Source organism: Myxine glutinosa, chromosome 5, assembly GCF_964187855.1.
Source record: "Myxine glutinosa chromosome 5, kmMyxGlut1.1, whole genome shotgun sequence".
NCBI classification, from domain to species: Eukaryota; Metazoa; Chordata; class Myxini; order Myxiniformes; family Myxinidae; genus Myxine; species Myxine glutinosa.
In genome coordinates this window covers 189,373,792-189,395,992 of record NC_136265.1, presented here as the reverse complement: position 1 = coordinate 189,395,992, position 22,201 = coordinate 189,373,792, and the positions used below count along the sequence as shown (strand labels likewise).

Genomic DNA, 22,201 nt, shown 5'->3' with positions numbered 1-22,201 from the left:
TTATGTCACGAATGTTGTTAAAAGTTTATTTTTTATATTAATGCTATTTAATTTGTGATTGGAGTTATGTTGTTTGGAATGAAAAAAAAGATATCGAGTTCAAGTGAATGAGGACATGCCGGGATGGTTTCTACTTTCTAAACGTGAAACTTGCGGATCGCCATATGCAGATTCGCCACGGACGACAATGTATAAAAGAGCGCGCACAGCTGTAAGGACGAAGGACGGGAACAGTGGTGAGTTTGAGGTGAAGGTGGGAGTGCATCAGGGGTCGGTACTAAGTCCACTAGTATTTGTAGCTGTGATGGAGGTGCTGGATCTGAACGTAAAGGAGGGTGTACTGTGGGAGTTGTTGTATGCAGATGATCTGGTGTTGATTGCAGAAAGTATGGATGGACTGAAGGAGAAGATGAACAAGTGGAAGTAATGTAGGTGGACAAAAGGTCTGAAGGTGAATATCGGAAAATCGAAGGTGATGGCAAGTGGTAAAGCATGTGGTCAGGTGGAAAGAACTGGGAAGTGGCCATGTGCTTTGTGCAGGAAGGGTGTCGGAGTGAATTCCATTCAATGTACAATGTGTGCTGAGTGGGTTCATCAAAAATGTAGTAGTTTGAGAGGGTCATTAACCAGTGTGGCAGCTACAATCAAGTGTTCGGTGTGCAAAGAGGGAGCTGCAGATGAAGGAAATGTTGAGTTGGATCTTGGAGACGGCGTGAAGCTGGAAGGTGTTAAAACATTTTTGTTACCTAGGAGATGTGCTGAATGGAGAAGGTGGATCAGACTTGGCAACGGTTGCTTGAGTGAGATGTGCATGGAAGAAGTTTCGGGAACTGACTGGCATGCTGACGAGGAGGGGAGTGCCGTTGAAGCTAAAGGGAAAGGTGAATGCTGCATGTGTGAGAAGTGTTATGATTTATGGGAGCGAGACATGGGTAATGAACGTAGAGCAGCAACGAAGGCTGGAAAGGGTGGAAATGCGAATGGTTCGGTGGATGTGTGGAGTATCGTTGAGAGAGAGGAAGGCAAATGATGAATTGCGAAAGAAGATGGGAATAGAGCCTGTGATGGATGCTGTGAAGAGGAACAGGTTGAGATGGTTTGGTCATGTGTTGAGGAAGGTTGAAAGCGACTGGTGTAGAAGAGTGATGGAAATGAATGTAGAAGGAAGTAGAGGACGGGGAAGACCGAGAAAGACTTGGCTAAAGATGGTGGAAGAAGAAATGCGGGCAAGGGGGTTAACAAGGGGAGATGCAGAAAATAGGGCAAAATGGAGAAGATTGTCATGGGGACCGCAAGGCTAACCCCCGCTCTTGCAAGGAAAATGGCCTTAAAATGCCTGTTGTTGTTGTTGTTTTGATTATTTGTTTTTATATTTGGGGATTATTGGCGCTGAGGAAGCGCCTTTAGCGATTGACTTCCAGCCAGTGTAACGCTAATTCCTGTCACAGGAATTCTGAGATCATATAAGTGGGCGTGGCAGTTCCTGATTGGTTCGTGTTGGGGAACGCCTTCTCGCTGCCGACGTGATGTAAATTCGCGCACGCGCACTGGTGATTGGCGCTGAGGAAGCGCCTCTAGCGAATGACTTCCAGCCAGTGTAACGCTAATTCCTGTCACAGGAATTCTGAGATCATATAAGTGGGCGTGGCAGTTCCTGATTGGTTCGTGTTGGGGAACGCCTTCTCGCTGCCGACGTGACGTAAATTCGCGCACGCGCACTGGTGAAGCTTACTCGATCTTACTCGATCCCATATTACATGTACTTTCATTGCATACAAATTATACTTCCTCCTAGAAATTCCATGCCCGAACCTCAGCGCAATCCAAGAGGATTCACTTGTTGGCTTTTGTAGTTGTCCTCATTTTGATAACTAGGGCATTGCCCGTACGTGGGTGCCCGTTCCTTGCCAAAAAAAAAAAAAAACGCTACCCGTACGCTCTACCCCGCCCGTACGCCCGTAAACAAAAAAAACAACGCTCTTCGCTTCCGCCCTTCGCTCTGACTGAATTGGGAGAAATAATGCGCATAAGAAATCGAATTACGTACCGTAATGGCGGTCAGCTCGTAACGCGCTCAGCTCCGCTCGTCTCACATCGGCCACGCCTACGCAACAAAGCGTTCTGTGATTGGCTGCCGGAAGTGAAGTCTTCACTGTCCGGAAGTTCGCAAATCGCAGTTACGATGAATCGTTTTAATTTAATCGCAGTTTGAATTCGTTTTAAAACATAGTTTAACGGCAACATAGTTTTCCAACGTGAAATAAATGAATACGCTGTCAAATGTGCCGTCCGAGGCAGAGTCTGATCGCCACGTTCGGCACACGTGATAGCTCGCTGCTCTCTGATTGGTTGAAGCGTTTTTTGGACATAGCTCGGTAAGTACTTGTCCGATTAATATGAAACCTTGAAAAGGCACATCCTCGGGTCCCCAGCAATATACCTGGCAAGTTTAAAGTATATCGGACCCGTGGTTGTCGAGAAACAGCGGTCACAGACAAACACACAGACACACAGACACACAGACACACAGACACACAGACACACAGAGATTACTGGAATTATAGATAGATAATAATAATGTTGTAGTTTTTAAACATCATTATTGTTGATTTTGTGTGTTTTGTGAATCCAGAGGGTCAGATAATCATTGCTGGGACGAATGCGGGCCCATTGGATGTTATAAAGCCAGGTGTACTGAAGGCTGGTCACGTGACTGGGTCAAGACTTAAAGAAAACACAAGAAGAATAAAGACCTTCCACCAGGTGTTGTAAAAACATAAAATACCCACAAATGAAAGGAACAAGATCAGTGGCGACACCACAACGAAAAACACCAAAGTTCATCCTCATCATATCATGGACCTCAGGAGTTTTTATACCAAAAAACATGTTGGTGAAGTCTTTAGGTGAAACATGGAAGCAGCTTGGACGTGATGATACCCAACAGGTGAATCATTCTGATTTGATAATACCTATCAGGTGAATCATTCTGACCTGATGATACCTCCCTCACAGGTGAATCATTCTGATTTGATAATACCTATCAGGTGAATCATTCTGATTTGATGATACCTCGCAGGTGAATCATTCTGATTTGATAATACCTATCAGGTGAATCATTCTGACCTGATGATACCGAGCAGGTGAATCATTCTGATTTGATAATACCTATCAGGTGAATCATTCTGATCTGACGATACCGAGCAGGTAAATCATTCTGATCTGATGATCCCGAGCAGGTGAATCATTCTGATCTGATGATACCGAGCAGGTGAATCATTCTGATTTGATAATACCTATCAGGTGAATCATTCTGATCTGACGATACCGAGCAGGTAAATCATTCTGATCTGATGATCCCGAGCAGGTGAATCATTCTGATCTGATGATACTAAGCAGGTGAATCATTCTGATCTGACGATACCAAGCAGGTGAATCATTCTGATTTGATAATACCTATCAGGTGAATCATTCTGACCTGATGATACCTCGAATGTGAATCATTCTGATTTGATAATACCTATCAGGTGAATCATGCTGATCTGACGATACCGAGCAGGTAAATCATTCTGATCTGATGATCCCGAGCAGGTGAATCATTCTGATCTGATGATACCGAGCAGGTGAATCATTCTGATTTGATGACATCTCACAGGTGAATCACTCAGACCTGATTATTCCCAACAGGTGAATTACGCAGACCTGATTTGACCCAACAGGTGAATCAGCTATATTTGGACCATCTGTCTAATAACATAACACTGATCCGGTGTCTGTGTGTCCGTTTGTGTGTTCACACTTGCCCGGTCCGTTTCCTCTCCAAAATGTGAGGATGTGCTCACCGACGAGCGCCAGACACTGTGACATGTTCTTGGAAAAACATCAAACTGATGAATTTCATATTTAATTTTGAGAGAAGTAACACAGGTACCGCACCTTCCTAAACCGTGCATTTAAAAATAACTTTCAAATTAATCGTTTATTCCTGAATTTGACAAAGTAATTTCATATTATCTCATGAAAGTGTGAGCTGATGCAAACTACACGCATGTTGCTCATGTCACCACCTCATGTATGGAGTTTCTGTTTTGCTTTCCAAAAAAAACAGCTTTAATAAAGCTCCTGTAGATCTTTCAAATGAAATATTACACTTGTCTGGAAGTTCTGCAGATGGAAAAATGTGGATCTGCAAAGCATGTCATTTGATAATGAAAGGAGGAAAGATGCCAGGACCAGGCAAATGTAACAAAATGACACTAAAACCACAATCAACAGAACTGAGAGACCTGAATTCTTTGGAATTAAGACAAATATCACAACGGATCCCTTTCATGATCTTGTTGTTCTTCCACATGGCAAACAACATGGGATCCATGGACCTGCTGTCAATGTCCTTTCCAAGCTCAATGTTGTACGTAAATAGTTTGATCCATCGAAGGTTGATCCAGGTCATCTTACCCGAGATTCAGCAGCCAACAAAACTATTCCTTCAAGATTATCCATCCCTCCTTCGACTCATCCCATCCATCTCTACTCCCCCTCATTCACTCATCCATCCATCTCTACTTCCCCTTCTTCGACTCATCCCATCCATCTCTACTCCCCTTCCTTCGACTCATCCCATCCATCTCTACTCCCCCTTCTTCGACTCATCCCATCCATCTCTACTCCCCCTTCTTCGACTCATCCCATCCATCTCTACTTCCCCTCATTCACTCATCCATCCATCTCTACTTCCCCTCATTCACTCATCCATCCATCTCTACTTCCCCTCATTCCCTCATCCATCCATCTCTACTTCCCCTCATTCACTCATCCATCCATCTCTACTTCCCCTCATTCACTCATCCATCCATCTCTACTTACCCTCATTCACTCATCCATCCATCCATCCATTCCTCCAACCATTGATCATGTAAAAGACAATCTGTGTAACCGAGCTATGGTTCCCACATGTTGCCACTCTGGGTAATCTGGATTGAAGTGATCGATTGTGGTTATTGAAACATAGTTCATGTTTTATGTTTGGATTGTATACACAGTATAAACTACAACGGCACTCAGTCGAGAGTATACCTCCACCTGGTCGGCCATATCACTCAATGGTGAATAATCACTCAAAACATTCTGCTGGCCGGATCCAGATTCGGATCTTTACCAAAATCGAACCGATTCTTCCTTGTCACAAACTTCACAAGTATGCTCCACATGTCTTCGTGCTAAAATGGCCTTTCAGAATTTGCAACAGGTCACATGGTTTTGCAGCCATAAATAACTAAAGGGATATATGTAAAAAAAATAATCTTGAACTACCAGATTGATCAACGTAAAACTTAGTGGAACAAGCGTTTTAAATTTCAGTATGATTGGTTGTACGGTTTGGAAGGTAGCAGTTATTATTACGTGAAGTAGAAGAAACTCCACATATTATCTTCTCCAGCCATGTGACTTTTCAGTGTGGCTTTATTTATGATGAAACGGGGTTGGGTCAAAGCGGGGTTGTGTCAAAAAGGTGTTGTATGAAGTGTCAAAGGGGGGTTGTGTCCAAAAGGGGTTGTGTGAAAGCAGGAAGGCGGAGGAAATCTGTCATCACTGCCAGCAGGTATAAAGTGGCCGTTCTAGTTACCCTTTATAATTACCATTTATAGCCCATAATAATTACCCATTATAATTACCCTTTGGCACTCTTTTGAAGCCATGACAAAAACACTTTAGTGTTTATTATCCTTCAAAAAACACAAATTATCCTTCAAAATTACCCTTTATAATTACCCTTTATAACCCATTACGAATAACTCTTTACAATTAACCTTTAGAATTACCCATGCGAATTACCAATTAGAATTACCCTTTATAATTACCCTTTAGCATTAACCTTTAGAATTACCGTTTAGAATTACCTTTTAGCATTATAAATATATATAACCACCTTTAGAGGCCATTTTTCCCCTGCAAAGCGGGGGTTGGCCTTTTTCGGGAACCGTGCTTGTTGTTGTTTTTCGGGTCCCCTTTTTGAAGCAATGTTTTACGGCCGGATGCCCTTCCTGATGCCAACCCTTTTTGCCGCCTTTAACGACAAGCAGGGAATTACCAGTGAGCCGGTACTCAATTAGCCGACCTCGGAAGGATGACAGTCTGAGTCAACCCCCCTGGCGTTAATTCAGCGATCGACCGGGATTCAAACCCAGGATCCTAGGTAATCCTAAGCCGGCACCCTAGCCGCTAGCCCAACACCAGGGTTAGCATTAACCATTGGAATTACCGTTTAAAATTACCTTTTAGCATTAACCTTTGGAATTACCATTTAGAATTACCTTTTAGCATTAACCTTTGGAATTACCGTTTAGAATTACCTTTTAGCATTAACCTTTGGAATTACTGTTTAAAATTACCTTTTCGCATTAACCTTTGGAATTACCGTTTAAAATTACCTTTTAGCATTAACCTTTGGAATTACCGTTTAGAATTACCTTTTAGCATTAACCTTTGGAATTACCATTTAGAATTACCTTTTGGCATTAACCTTTGGAATTACCGTTTAAAATTCCCTTTTAGCATTAACCTTTAGAATTACCGTTTAGAATTACCTTTTAGCATTAACCTTTGGAATTACCGTTTAGAATTACCTTTTAGCATTAACCTTTGGAATTACCATTTAGAATTACCTTTTAGCATTAACCTTTAGAATTACCGTTTAAAATTACCTTTTAGCATTAACCTTTGGAATTACCGTTTAGAATTACCTTTTAGCATTAACCTTTGGAATTACCGTTTAGAATTACCTTTTTGCATTAACCTTTGGAATTACCGTTTAAAATTACCTTTTAGCATTAACCTTTGGAATTACCGTTTAGAATTACCTTTTAGCATTAACCTTTGGAATTACCGTTTAGAATTACCTTTTAGCATTAACCTTTGGAATTACCATTTAAAATTACCTTTTAGCATTAACCTTTGGAATTACCGTTTAGAATTACCTTTTAGCATTAACCTTTGGAATTACCGTTTAGAATTACCTTTTAGCATTAACCTTTAGAATTACCCATTGGAATTACCCTTTGGAATTACCGTTTAGAATTACCTTTTAGCATTAACCTTTGGAATTACCGTTTAGAATTACCTTTTAGCATTAACCTTTGGAATTACCGTTTAGAATTACCTTTTAGCATTAACCTTTGGAATTACCGTTTAGAATTACCCATTGGAATTACCCTTTGGTATTACCGTTTAGAATTACCTTTTAGCATTAACCTTTAGAATCACCCATTGGAATTACCCTTTGGAATTACCGTTTAGAATTACCTTTTAGCATTAACCTTTAGAATTACCGTTTAGAATTACCTTTCAGCATTAACCTTTGGAATTACCATTTAAAATTACCATTTAGCATTAACCTTTGGAATTACCGTTTAGAATTACCTTTTAGCATTAACCTTTGGAATTACCGTTTAGAATTACCCATTGGAATTACCCTTTGGTATTACCGTTTAGAATTACCTTTTAGCATTAACCTTTAGAATTACCGTTTAGAATTACCTTTTAGCATTAACCTTTAGAATTACCGTTTAGAATTACCTTTTAGCATTAACCTTTGGAATTACCGTTTAAAATTACCTTTTAGCATTAACCTTTGGAATTACCATTGAGAATTACCCTTTAGGATTACCCTTTGGAATTACTCTTTGGAATTACCCTTCAGAATTACCCTTCAGAATTACCCTTTAGAATTACCCTTTAGAATTAAACTTTAGAATTACCGTTTAGAATTACAATGAGCATTACACTTTACAACATCGGTTCTTAACCAGGAGTACCTGTACCCCCTGGTGGTACAACACCTCCAAGCTGGGGGTACGACACACGCTGCCCCAAAATAGTGTTGGGGAATACAAAAAGTATTGTTGGGGCCTGAGACACAAAATAAAGTTCAACAGGTACCCTTGTCAAATGACATTATCCGTTCCAGGATTGGTGACATGAGTAGAGATATCTTGCAGCAGGTGATCGCAGACATCAAAGCCAGTCCTGTCCAAGTGAGTCTTCAGTTAGGTGAGTCAACTAAAGTCCGTTTTTGTGGTCAGTTGTTGGTATTTGTGCAGTACGTGAAGGAGAAAGAAGTGATGGAAGAATTCTTGTTTTGTGAACCGCTGACAACCACAAAAGCAATCGATGTGTTCAATCTCATGAAAGATTTCTTCTTCAAGCCTTTTTTTTTTTTTTGTATACAAGATCGAGGCTCGTGAGAGAGCCAACATTAATCACACAAAAAGTCAAACCGACACATAAAACACAAAATAAGGGGAGTGGTAGACAAGATGGGGAGAGAGGAGGAAGGACACAAACACAACATTTGAGAGCAGGGACATCGGGAGAAATGTGGGAGGGGGAGGGCTTGGGGGGAGGTGGGAGAGGTATAAAACATATGAACACTGCAAGGACCTCCAGGAAAGAAAGTGGTATTTCAAAAAAGTGTATCTGGGGTGAATTAGCGGGGGTAGAAAAGATCAAGGTTTTGGATGGGGGAAGATAAGAGATGGTGGTGAACAGCTGTTTTAAAGACCTGGTGGGTGGAGTGGGATTAAGGGGAGTGGGGGAGTTTGTTCCAGAGGTGGGAGAAAAGAGGAATGAAGGAGTGAAGGTTAGCAGAGAGCCTAGATTTTGGCAGTTTAACCATAAGAGGGTTGCTGGTAGATCTTGTGCGACCTGCAGGAATATCAGGGGGACAGAGCACAGAGAGAGCTGGGGGAGCAAGGCCGGAGAGGAGTCGGTAGAAGACAGAAAGACCACCAACCTGCCTGCGGTGAGTGAGTGAAAGGCCCCCGGAGTTAGTTTCATCGCAGGAGATTCCAATGATTCTGAACGCTTTGGTTTCAACAGCGTGAAGAGGAGCTAGGTGTGAGGCAGGAGCACCGGCCCAGAGGGGGGAACAGTATTCCATTGAGCTGTGGATGAAAGCCTTGTATGTGGTGAGGAGCTCAGGTGTGCCAAGGAAGGACTTCGCACGACGGAGGATGCCCAGTCGGCGACTGGCTTTGGAGGCTAGCTTGGAAATGTGGTTTTCCCAGGAAAGATCATGGCAGATAGTGAGACCCAAAATCTTGAGCGACAGAACTTCTTGGAGAGGATTGTTGAGAAAGTCGATGGGAGGATTTTCCAGTCGGTCTTTTCGGAGAGACATAGTAAGAGAGTGAGATTTGTCAGGATTGAAAGACATGTTCCACTTGTTTGACCAGTCTGTGATTTTGTCCAGGTCTGCAGAGAGTGAGGAGGCTGTAGATTGCCGATCTGAAGGATGAGGAATGGAGCGGCAGAGAGTGGAGTCATCAGCAAAGAGGTGGAGAGGATTTTCAAGAGGGTCAGAGAGATGTTGTTCATTGTTGTTGTGTTGTGTTGTATTGTGTTGTTCATTGCTATGGTGATGCTGGTGATTGATTTTGATTCAATGTGATTCTGTATTGTGATTTTCTGGTCTTCTCTAGGATACAAAACGTGAACTGTTCACCTGGCAGAGGTATGCTCTCTTCTGAGTGCCGTTCTAATTTTAAATGAGTTTGTTATCGAATGGAATCAGGAACAGACTGGAGCTGGTTGATGTGCAGATCCAGGATTGTTAGTTTGGTAACTTCAAAATTAAACTACAAATTATATCTGAAGTACATCCGGTAATGACATTTAATTATTTACTCTCAGTGACTATTTGTTCATATACAGACTTGGCATTTAATATGGAATTTTTTTTTCTTTTCTTGACTTGGGTTTACTTTCTGAACTCAGTATATCAATCTGGTGAGGTTCTTTTACGCTTCGGTGATTTCTTTGTCAAAATAACCATGTCACTGATTGTCTTTCGCAGCAAGAAGTCAATAACAGGATAATATCACAGGTGGCGTGACAAAATATAAGGACAGGTACATTTGACGATTGGCTTCACAATCGGGTATATAAGGGTTGTTGGTTCTCTATTAGTGGAAAACAACTGCTGCACGTCTACAAAAGTTATTGCCGCTTCCTCTGGAGATGGTCCGTCAACTTGACAATGCTGTTTGTCATGGAGTGGTGGCTTTACGAAATTCCGGCATGACAGCGTGCTATTGCTTGGCAGTATGGCATCACTCGAGGTCAGGTGTCAAAGATCCTGAAACGAAATGCTCAGAGGGGTGTCCCTACTCCAATACCGAGGCCAGGACGTCCCCGCATAATCACAAGGAGAGATGATCGCCAGCTGCACCGGTTAGTCTGCAATGGCCGTACCAAGTCAGCTAATCGGCTTAGGGCTGAGTGGCAGCAACTGACAAATGTGCCTGTATCCAGAAGGCTAGTCAACCAACAAATTGGTTCAAGCAGGCTATCGTTCCAGGCGTCCCCTGAGAAAGCCACGCCTGGCCAGACAACACAGCCAGCGCCGATTGCAATGGGCCAGAGAGCACCATCAATGGCAGCCAGGCCCCTGGAATCACGTGACCTTCAGTGACGAGTCTATATTTCTGGTCTATCGTCAAGATGGCCGCGTCCGAGTGTGCAGACAAGTGCATGAAGCCGACAACGAAGATTGTATAGTGCCAAGAGTCCAAGCTGGAGGTGGTGGGGTGACCGTTTGGGCTGCTTTTCATGCAGGGGGCAAAACTGACCTAGTTGTTCTGAATGGAAACCTGAACCAGTTCAAGTACAGGGTCATTCTGGAAGAAACATTGCTTCCATTTTCTCGTGCAGCCTTTCGAGGAAACTTTGTCTTCCAATATGACAATGCACGGCCTCATCGTGCTCGCATGATCCAACACTTTCTTGCTGACCGTGGTGTAGAGCATATGGAGTGGCCTGCCATGTCCCCGGATATGAATCCGATAGAGAACTTGTGGGCAGAATTAACGCGTCAAATCGACCACTTGGACCAGCAGCCGACCTCTGTGCGTGAATTGCAGCAGGCTATTGTCACTGCATGGCAAACGATTCATGTCCAAACCTTGGCAAATCTCGTGAACAGCATGCCTCAACGTGTACGTGCTCTCCTGAATGCTCGTGGGGGTTACACGAAGTACTGAACTGTAATTTTACTGTTCGTAATCCCAGTCATGATTTAACTTTTGTTTTTGTTGAAATTTTTTTTGGCTCATGTGTAAAATAAAGAGATACTTCTGGAAAACGTACAGAAGTTTAACACAGTACTGTCCATGAATTGAGTTCGATATCAGTTTACGTCACGTTCAAGGATCAATTTATTTGCTTCGAAATGTCAAATGTGGTTTTTGTTTCTTTTAAAGGTCACATTAACAAAATCTAGAATAATTTCAACATAATTCCAATGAACTTTTGGTTCTAAGTCATCTTGAAAAGTAAGTTCACCCCCACAAAAAAAATGCCATTTTAAATGCCAAGTCTGTATTTGGGGATTATTTGTCTTTTGTAGTTGTTCAGGATTTTGATAATAATAATAATGTTGTAGTTTGTCAAATATCATTGTTGTTGATTTTGTGAGTTTATTTTGAGAGGAATTGTGGAAAATTAAAATAAAGAAATTCCATATCAACCGTTTATTTTTAACCATGAATACAACAGGGGGGGGTTACCATTTCCTTTCATGCACACATTGCTTTACATTAATGTTTATATTTTAAACAACTTGTACATAATGTGCATAATCCCTCGGGAATAATGGAAATCCATGATAGTTTGTAGGAGCTGTTTGGGAATAAGTTAACTCTTGATCAGAGCAATGGAGCTCGCACAGATTTTGACAAGAGAAGGGACAGGAAGAGACTTCAGCTGGTTGTTGTACAGATATAGATGTGTTAGACTGGTTAATTTATCAAACACTCCGTTAGGGAGGGACTTCAGCTGGTTGTTGAGCAGAACCAGATATGTGAGTTGTGTAAGTTTATCAAACACTCCATTAGGGAGAGACTGGAGCTTGTTTTGTTGCAGATCCAGATATGTGAGTTGTGTAAGTTTATCAAACACTCCATTAGGGAGAGACTGGAGCTTGTTTTGTTGCAGATCCAGATATGTGAGTTGTGTAAGTTTATCAAACACTCTGTTAGGGAGAGACTGGAGCTTGTTTTGTTGCAGATCCAGATATGTGAGTTGTGTACGTTTATCAAACACTCCATTAGGGAGAGACTGGAGCTTGTTTTGTTGCAGATCCAGATATGTGAGTTGTGTAAGTTTATCAAACACTGCATTAGGGAGAGACTGGAGCTTGTTTTGTTGCAGATCCAGATATGTGAGTTGTGTAAGTTTATCAAACATTCGGTTCGGGAGAGACTGGAGCTTGTTTTGTTGCAGATCCAGATATGTGAGTTGTGTAAGTTTATCAAACATTCGGTTCGGGAGAGACTGGAGCTTGTTTTGTTGCAGATCCAGATATATGAGTTGTGTAAGTTTATCAAACACTCCGTTAGGGAGAGACTGGAGCTTGTTTTGTTGCAGATCCAGATATGTGAGTTGTGTAAGTTTATCAAACACTCCATTAGGGAGAGACTGGAGCTTGTTTTGTTGCAGATCCAGATATGTGAGTTGTGTAAGTTTATCAAACACTCCGTTAGGGAGAGACTGGAGGTGGTTTTGTTGCAGATCCAGATATGTGAGTTGTGTAAGTTTATCAAACACTCCATTAGGGAGAGACTGGAGCTTGTTTTGTTGCAGATCCAGATATGTGAGTTGTGTAAGTTTATCAAACACTCCGTTAGGGAGAGACTGGAGCTTGTTTTGTTGCAGATCCAGATATGTGAGTTGTGTAAGTTTATCAAACACTCCATTAGGGAGAGACTGGAGCTTGTTTTGTTGCAGATCCAGATATGTGAGTTGTGTAAGTTTATCAAACACTCCATTAGGGAGAGACTGGAGGTGGTTTTGTTGCAGATCCAGATATGTGAGTTGTGTAAGTTTATCAAACACTCCGTTAGGGAGAGACTGGAGGTGGTTTTGTTGCAGATCCAGATATGTGAGTTGTGTAAGTTTATCAAACACTCCATTAGGGAGAGACTGGAGCTTGTTTTGTTGCAGATCCAGATATGTGAGTTGTGTAAGTTTATCAAACACTCCATTAGGGAGAGACTGGAGCTTGTTTTGTTGCAGATCCAGATATGTGAGTTGTGTAAGTTTATCAAACACTCCATTAGGGAGAGACTGGAGCTTGTTTTGTTGCAGATCCAGATATGTGAGTTGTGTAAGTTTATCAAACATTCGGTTCGGGAGAGACTGGAGCTTGTTTTGTTGCAGATCCAGATATGTGAGTTGTGTAAATTTATCAAACACTCCGTTAGGGAGAGACTGGAGCTTGTTTTGTTGCAGATCCAGATATGTGAGTTGTGTAAGTTTATCAAACACTCCGTTAGGGAGAGACTGGAGCTTGTTTTGTTGCAGATCCAGATATGTGAGTTGTGTAAATTTATCAAACACTCCATTAGGGAGAGACTGGAGCTTGTTTTGTTGCAGATCCAGATACGTGACTTGTGTAAATTTATCAAACACTCCACTAGGAAGAGACTGGAGCTTGTTGTTGTCCAGACCCAGGATTGTAAGTTTGGTAAAATCAAAATCAAACTACAAATTATATCTGAAGTACATCCGGTAATTATATTAAATTATTTACCTCCAGTGATTATTTGTTTTTATATTCGGGGATTATTTTGCTTTTGTCGTTGTTCTGATTTTGATAATGATGATGTCGTTTTTAAATATCATTGTTGTTGATTTTGTGTGTTTCGTGAATCCAGAGGCTCAGATAATCATTGCTGGGACAACTGAATCCCATTGGTTGTTATAAAGCCAGGTGTACTGCAGGCTGGTCATGTGACAGGGTCAAGACTTAAACAAAACACAAGAAGAACAAGCATTCCGAGTATTGCGCTGCAATACATGTCCGCTACCGGCAGTGTGAATTATATAATTACCAACTCACGTTCTGAGGTAACTCGGCTAAAAATTATCCGATTTTCACCAAATAAAGTTCATGAATGGTTGCACAGACCGCTACTTCTCACTAAAAGTGGAAACAAAATGTAAATCGGAGGCAAAATAAGCCCGCAAGGTCGCTCCATGGAGCAGCCTGCACGTATTGCACTGTGTGAATTATATAATTACCAACTCACGGTCTGAGGTAACTCGGCTAAAAATTATCCGATTTGCACCAAATAAAGTTCAGGAATGGTTGCACAGACCCCTACTTCTCACTAAAAGTGGAAACCGAATGTAAATTGGAGTTAAAACAAGGAATATTAACAGCTTTGACTTACCGCACTCCAAATTATAGTCCGGAAAACTGTTGGGGAAATTACCAAAGTTCAAAGTGCCGTAACTTTGTCAAAAACGATCGAAACGTCGTGAAGTTCGAACTTGACCTGTAACTTATCCTGAGGAAACCATGTACCAAGTTTGAAATCATGAGCATTAAGCTTTTCGAAAAAAAGTCCGGAAAACTGTTCTTTACGTGACGGACTGACGGACTTACGGACTGACGGACGGAGGGACGGCGTGCAAACCTATAGTCCACTCTGCTGTACACCGGTAGGGGACTAATAATGAGAAGCTATGCCATATTGTAATTCTGGGATGCTGGTCAAAGTTCAGGGAGGGGGGGGGGGGGGTTACCCCGAATGCGGGCATTAGAAGACTCAAAGTATTTTCAAATGTTTCCAAATGAAAGGTCGACTCCAGAAACATTGGTAAAGACAGCAAGTTTTTGGGGGTATGATGAATGGTTGAGAAGTTATGCACATTTGTAATTCTGAGTTGTGAAGGATCGGGTTTGGGGTAGGGGTACCCCCATATATGGCATAAGGAATCATCCAACACTACTTTTAGTACTTCCATATAAAAGATTGCCTGGTGTTGGCTTAGCGGTTAGGGTGCCGGCTTGGGATCCGAGGATCCTGGGTTCGAATCCCGGTCAATCGCTGAATTAACACCAGGGGGGTTGACTCAGCCTGCCATCCTTCTGAGGTCGGCAAATTGAGTACCAGTTCACTGGTAATTCCCCTGTGTATCGCAAGAGGCGACGAACAGGGTTGGCGCCAGGAAGGGCATCCGGCCATAAAACATTGCTTCAAAAAGGGGACCACGGTGCCCCAAAAAGGGCCATAAAACATTGCTTCAAAAAGGGGCCCACGGTGCCAAAAAAGGGCCATAAAACATTGCTTCAAAAAGGGGACCACGGTGCCCAAAAAAGGGCCATAAAACATTGTTTCAAAAAGGGGACCACAGTGCCCAAAAAAGGGCCATAAAACATTGCTTCAAAAAGGGGACCACGGTGCCCAAAAAAGGGCCATAAAACATTGCTTCAAAAAGGGGACCACGGTGCCAAAAAAGGGCCATAAAACATTGCTTCAAAAAGGGGACCACGGTGCCCAAAAAAGGGCCATAAAACATTGCTTCAAAAAGGGGCCCACGGTGCCCAAAAAAGGGCCATAAAACATTGCTTCAAAAAGGGGCCCACGGTGCCCAAAAAAGGGCCATAAAACATTGCTTCAAAAAGGGGACCACGGTGCCCAAAAAAGGGCCATAAAACATTGCTTCAAAAAGGGGCCCACGGTGCCCAAAAAAGGGCCATAAAACATTGCTTCAAAAAGGGGACCACTGTGCCCAAAAAAGGCCAACCTCCGCTCTGTGGGGAAAATGGGCTCTAAAGGTGGTTCATATGAAAGATTGCCCCTGAAAACCTAGGGAAAGATGGTGATTTTGTTGGTTTATCTTGAAAATTGGTCGAATTGTGCCTATCTGAAAATTCGGCAATTTAATGGAAAATGAGTTAAAATCGACAACTTTCATCCACGAAATACACCATGTTCGACTCCAAAGACTTTACAAGACTTTTGGTATGTTATAAGGTTGACTTATCTTCGACAGATACATGAGGTTTCATTTCTGTTGCAATTAGTGGTGGGTCTTGTTGGACTAACATTGCAGGGTGGTGGTGGTGGTGGTGGTGGTGTGATGGGGTGATGGTGTGGGGTGTGGGGTGTGTTTTCATGGCACACATTGGGCCCCTTGATAAAATTGGAGCAACGTTTGAATGCCACAAGATATGTGAACATCATTGCCAATCAGGTGCATCCCTTCATGGCAGCAGTGTATCCATCTGCGAATAGATTTCTTCAGCAGCATAATGTCCCATGCCACAACTTGTCCAGGAATGGTTTCACGAACATGACAGTGAATTCAGCTTACTGTAGTGGCCTGCCCAGTCACCAGATCTCAATCCAATTGGGCATCTGTGGGATGAGATGGAATGAGCTATTCCGAGTAGAGATCCACTTCCAGCCAACTTGACACAACTTTGAGAAGCATTGGAGTCAACACGGGCCAACATCCCTGTGGAACACGTTCGACACTTTGTAGAGTCGATGCCCCGACGAACTGAGGCTGTTCTGAGGACAAAAGAGGAAGCAACTCAATATTAGGGGAAGGTGTTCCAAATGTTTTGTACACCAAAGATGCATCAACACGGTATATTTTTTGCAGAAATTCGAATTTTTTTCGCTGTTTGGAAAAACCTCTGCAAAAAATTAATTCGAAACCTCCTCCCCCTTACGAAGAAGAAGAAGATTTAGCCTTTTAATAGCAAAATGGGTCACTTTATAAATCGGAAAAAGACACATCATATCTATTTTTTAGAGGATCAAGGGATAGATGATCGTCGAGGTAGTCTCATCGTTTGAGTTCCCCTTTCAGGAAACATCACTTAACTATAGCTGTCCCATTTGGTATGAGGTTGGATCCACTTCTTTGATCCACTCACAATCGATTATATCTTGGCATAAAAATTATGGAGAGCAATGAAAATGATTACAGAATGGACTGGAAATTTGTTTGTGTTGTTGTATGCTTTGGTATTGTTCCTTTCAATTGTGTGTTTCGAGTTGATATAACAGGGCAGTATTTGTGTTGTTGCTGCTGCTGCTTTTGCTTTTGTTGTTGAAATTTTTGTGTTGTCATTTTGTGGTTGTTGTTGTTGCTGCTTTTTTTGTTGGCATTTTTGTATTGTTGGCATTTTGTGGTTGTTGGCATTGTTTAAGCTTGCCCCAGCCACCTGACCAGCCTGCAGAACATATATCTTTATAGTAACCCATGGGACTGCAGCTGTTCACCCCGATCAGTACATTTTCATTTCCTACTTGTATGTCCGTCCCATGACATTTCACACTTGTCTCGTAAACATAAAAGACGAATATAAATTTTCTCTTTTAAAAAGTTATTGCAGGGATTGGTAAACAACTAAAGTGACTTTAATAAACGCTCTGATATGATAAAATAACATTTATAACTAAACATATCTACCAAATAAACACAATGTCAGTTGTGTGTTTGTACAGGTGTCTGTCCTCCTTCATAAAGGTAGGTTTTAAAGGCCAATACTTCAACACGAATGTGTGTTTTCCATAAAGAATATTTATTTAAAAATATTTATTACATATAAAAAAAAAATTAGATTATAAAAAATATAAAAAGATAAAAAACATTTTCCATTAAGAGTACTTATATCTCTTGTATTGGACTTGTAGACGGTGGCTTGCAAACAGCCTCAAGGGCATTGTACAAAAGCGTTTAAAAATAATAATAATAATAATAATTACAAGGTGCAGTAAGGTGAAATTCGCTGCACATGATGTGCAACCTGCTCAGAGTAAAATAGTGTTTATTTATGTCCATAGGATGTCCCATAAATAAAGAAGATATAAGCACAAATGACACTAGGCCAAGGCTTCAGAATTTGGAATTCTCACTCGGCTAAAAAGTATTGGCACCCTTGCATTTTTTCAAATAATGCACCATCTCTTCCAGAAAATTGTTCAAATTAAAAAATATTTTCGTATCCACATTTGTATTTATTTGGTTTCCAGTGGAAAAAAACCCCAAAATGCTGAAAAAAATACTAAATCTTAGCTTATTCCACACAGAAATCCTAAAATGGTCTGGACAATATTATTGGCACCTTTCAGAAGTTGATAGAAATAATTAGATTTCAAGCAGGTGATTCTCCTTTACTTTGGAATTGAACTCACCTGTGGTGAGATGCAGGTGCCTGCAATATAAAAATCACTCATTCAACCAGTTTGAATAGAGAAAAGGAGTCATTCTGCTGGTTTGTGTCACTGTGTGGATTGCAATGAGAATGGAGAAAAGAAAGAAAACCAGAGAATTGTCTGAGGAGGTCAGACACAAGATTGTAGCCAAGCATGGACAATCTCAAGGCTACACATCCATCTCCAGAGATCTTGATGTTGCTGTGTCCACCGTACGCAATGTTATCAGGAAGTTTAAGGCCCATTCATTTTTGAACTTGCATTGTATTGCTGGATTGGCATCTATTTGCACACTGTGTATCGTAAGTGGGGAGGTGTAAGATTGCCTGAGCACTCGGATAATTTCACTCGGTCACATCTGTGTGCTAAAAGGCGCGACCCACCAAAGGGGAACGTATTGACCTCCCGAGTACGTCAATTTGTTACATAAAGGTTTATATGCACATCCTTTCATGAATGTTTCAAAATGAAGTGTACTAAATGTTCCTGTGTATGTGGGGGGTTTTTCATTTTATTTTTGGTCTCTCAGGATTTGGGGAATTTTCTTTTTTTTTTACCAAAAAAAATGTCACGTTAATGCATTAATGGGTCATAATGACCCAGGATTTGTCAGGCAGGTTATTTTTCTAAAAAAACAAAATACAATTATCTCTATTGCTGTATTCTTTGAGGTGTGTTTTCTTGGTTTATATCGATGTCTCTTTACTCGACTAATCTTGCTAACACATTCTATTTTGTTTGTCATTTGTTTGTTAAACTTTTTAAACAACCCTCATAGCTCAGGATATTGGAGTCGCCAATGTTCAAATCACAAAAATGATGTTGATCCTTTTCTAGCAATGTTTGTATTTCCTAAAAAAAGTACAGTGATGTCCCATAATGTCTTTGTCCTGTTCATAAGAATTCTGACCTCGGAAGGATCACAGGCTGAGTCAATGCACCTGGTGTTACTTCATCGTCTTGAGAGGGGCTCGATCTCAGGACCCTAATATTTTAAGTCAGCCATCTTAACCGTGAAGATCATCAATTTAAGTCTTAATGAAATGAACAATTTGATGTTTCTATGGCAACGTTTTTTTGGTGGGTGGGGTGGACCTTACAAGTATCATGTTCTGCACAACGTTTGTCTGTTTGTTTGTGAACAAGATATCTCAAAAGATGTGGACGGATTTGGATGAAACGTGATGGATAATTTGGGCGTTTGACACAGAAGAATTTTGGTGAAGATCCCAAAATGGATCCGGACATGAGAAATTTTTGATTTTGTAAGTTATTCTTCACCATTGAATTATTCCCATGGGATTATGCACATCATGTACACAACAACAACAACAACATGCATTTTAAAGGCCATTTTCCCTGCTAGAGCGGGGGTTAGCCTTGCGGTCCCCATGATAATCTTCTCCATTTTGCCCTATTTTCTGCATCTCTCCTTGTTAACCCCCTTGCCCGCATTTCTTCTTCCACCATCTTTAGCCAAGTCTTTCTCGGTCTTCCCCGTCTTCTACTTCCTTCTACATTCATTTCCATCACTCTTCTCAACCAGTCACTTTCATCCTTCCTCAACACATGACCAAACCATCTCAACCTGTTCCTCTTCACAGCATCAATCATAGGCTCTATTCCCATCATCTTTCGCAATTCATCATTTGTCTTCCTCTCTCTCAACGATACTCCACACATCCGTCGAACCATTCGCATTTCCACCCTTTCCAACCTTCGTTGCTGCTCTACGTTCATTACCCATGTCTCGCTCCCATAAATCATAACACTTCTCACACATGCAGCATACACCTTTCCCTTCAGCTTCAACGACACTCCCCTCATCATCAGCATGCCACTCATTTCCCGAAACTTCTTCCATGCACATCTCACTCGAGCAACCGTTGCCGAGTCTGATCCACCTTCTCCATTCAGCATGTCTCCGAGGTAGCAAAATGTTTTCACACCTTCCAGCTTCACGCCGTCTCCAAGATCCAACTCAACATTTCCTCCATCTGCAGCTCCCTCTGTGCACACCTTACATTTGAATGTAGCTGCCACACTGGTTAATGACCCTCTCAGACCACTACATTTTTGATGAACCCACTCAGCGCACATTGTACACTGAATGGAGTTCACTCCGACACCCTTCCTACACACAGCACAGGGCCACTTCCCAGTTCTTTCCACCTCACCACATGCTTTACCACTTGCCATCACCTTCGTCTTTCCGATATTCACCTTCAGACCTTTTGTCTCCATACATTCCTTCCACGTGTTAATCTTTTCCTTCAGTCCATCCATACTTTCCGCAATCAACACCAGATCATCTGCATACAACAACTCCCACGGTAAACCCTCCTTTATGTTCTGAGCCAGCACCTCCATCACAGCTACAAATAGTAGTGGACTTAGTACCGACCCCTGATGCACTCCCACCTTCACCTCAAACTCACCACTGTTCCCGTCCTTCGTCCTTACAGCTGTGCGCGCTCTTTTGTACATTGCCATCACTACTCTGATCAACCATTCCTCCACTCCTAACTTCCTCAATGCCCATGTCAATACTTTGCGTGGAACCCGATCGAATGCTTTCTCCAGATCAACAAACCCAAGAAACAACTTCTTCCTCTTCTCCATGTACTTCTCCTGCAACTGCCTCACAATGAAAAGCGCGTCTGTCGTTCCTCTTCCTGGCATAAATCCAAACTGCATTTCGTCGATCTTCACTTTCTTCCTTATCCTCCTCTCCAACACCCTTTCCAATACCTTCATTCCATGCTCCAATAACTTTATCGCTCGGTACGAGCCACACTCCAGAGGGTCACCTTTCCCCTTGTATAGAGGGACGAGGGTACTCAGTTCCCAATCCACTGGAATGCGGCCTTCTTTCACCACCAGATTACAGATCTCTGTCATTTTCTTCACACCCCAACTTCCTGCTGCCTTCAACATATCTCCCACAAATCCCGTCGGCCCTCCCGCTTTTCTACCCTTCATTGCTTTTATCGCTTCCTCAACTTCCTTCTCAGTTATCTTCTCTGCTGGTCCTAAAACTGGGTTACTCTGTATGTTGCCATCCCATTCATTCTCTGTATTCAACAGCATTTCCATATATCTTTTCCATCTTCCTTTAATTCCATCTGGGTCGACAACGATTTGTCCCACTTCATCCTTCAAGCAGCTCACCCCCATCACATCATACCTCTCTTTCGCTATCTGCTTTGCAATCCTGAATACTGCTTTCTGACCCTCTTCCGAATCCAAGCGTTCTCCGAACATTTTCCTACATGCCTCCTGCGCCTTTGCAACCTCTTTCTTTGCAGCCTTCCTGGATGCCTTATAACTTTCATGCTCTGCTGTTTCCGCTCCCGTACCCTTCGCCTTCTGCCACTCCTTGAACTTCTTCCTCTTCTCGTCAATCCTCTTTCCAACTTCATCATCCCACCACCATGTTTCCGAGTGCCTCGGTGGTCCTTTTGTCCATCCACATACCTCACCAACGGCTCCCAACAGACTAGCTTTCATTGACATCCAACCACTTTCAAGCTCAACCACATCATCCTCGACCCTACTCAGCCTCTCTTTTAATGCCTCCCTTACTGTCACCTCTTTCAGCCTCCACACCTTCATTCTCGGTTGGTACTTCACCCGCCGAGCTCTCCTCGCACCTTTCACCCTTACGTCGCAGACAACCAAGTGGTGCTGTGAAACAGCCTCCTCCCCCGGGATCACCTTTGTGTCTCGGAGGTGCCCCCTATCTCGCCTACGCACCATCAGGTAGTCAACGGTTGTCGTCGACCCACCTGACGTGTATGTAACAAGCTTATTATCCTCTTTCTGAACTGAGTATTACAAATCAACAAATCAGCTCCATCAGCAAACTCCAAAATCCTTTCACCTTCTCCATTTCTCACACCATATCTGTAACCCCCATGAACTCCGTCAAAACCATCCATACTCCTTCCCACATGTCCATTTAGGTCTCCTCCTACCACAACAACTTCCTCATCTTTCACGTTTTCCATCAGCTTCTCTAACACACACCAGAACTTGTCCTTCTCTTCATCGCTCCGACCAACCTGCGGAGCATATCCCGAGATGACGTTCACCAAGAGCTTTCCAATCATCATTTTCACCATCATCAACCTATCACTCACTCTAGTCACAGTCACCACACTGTCTACAAACTCTTCAGAAAA

General features: G+C 42.1%; 1 protein-coding gene across 1 annotated transcript in view; it reads right to left on the bottom strand.

Moving 5' to 3' along the window:
- Window positions 1–11,691: 11,691 nt before the first annotated feature.
- The window catches only part of LOC144892173 (uncharacterized), a 59,842-nt gene continuing 49,332 nt past the window's right edge, over window positions 11,692–22,201 (bottom strand). Inside the window, exons 3-4 of the mRNA XM_078777435.1 lie at window positions 16,249–16,361; window positions 11,692–13,539 (exon numbers count right to left, since the gene is read on the bottom strand). Coding sequence (XP_078633561.1) covers window positions 11,692–13,539; window positions 16,249–16,361 — 1,961 coding nt within the window. The remainder of the gene's footprint in view (window positions 13,540–16,248; window positions 16,362–22,201) is intronic.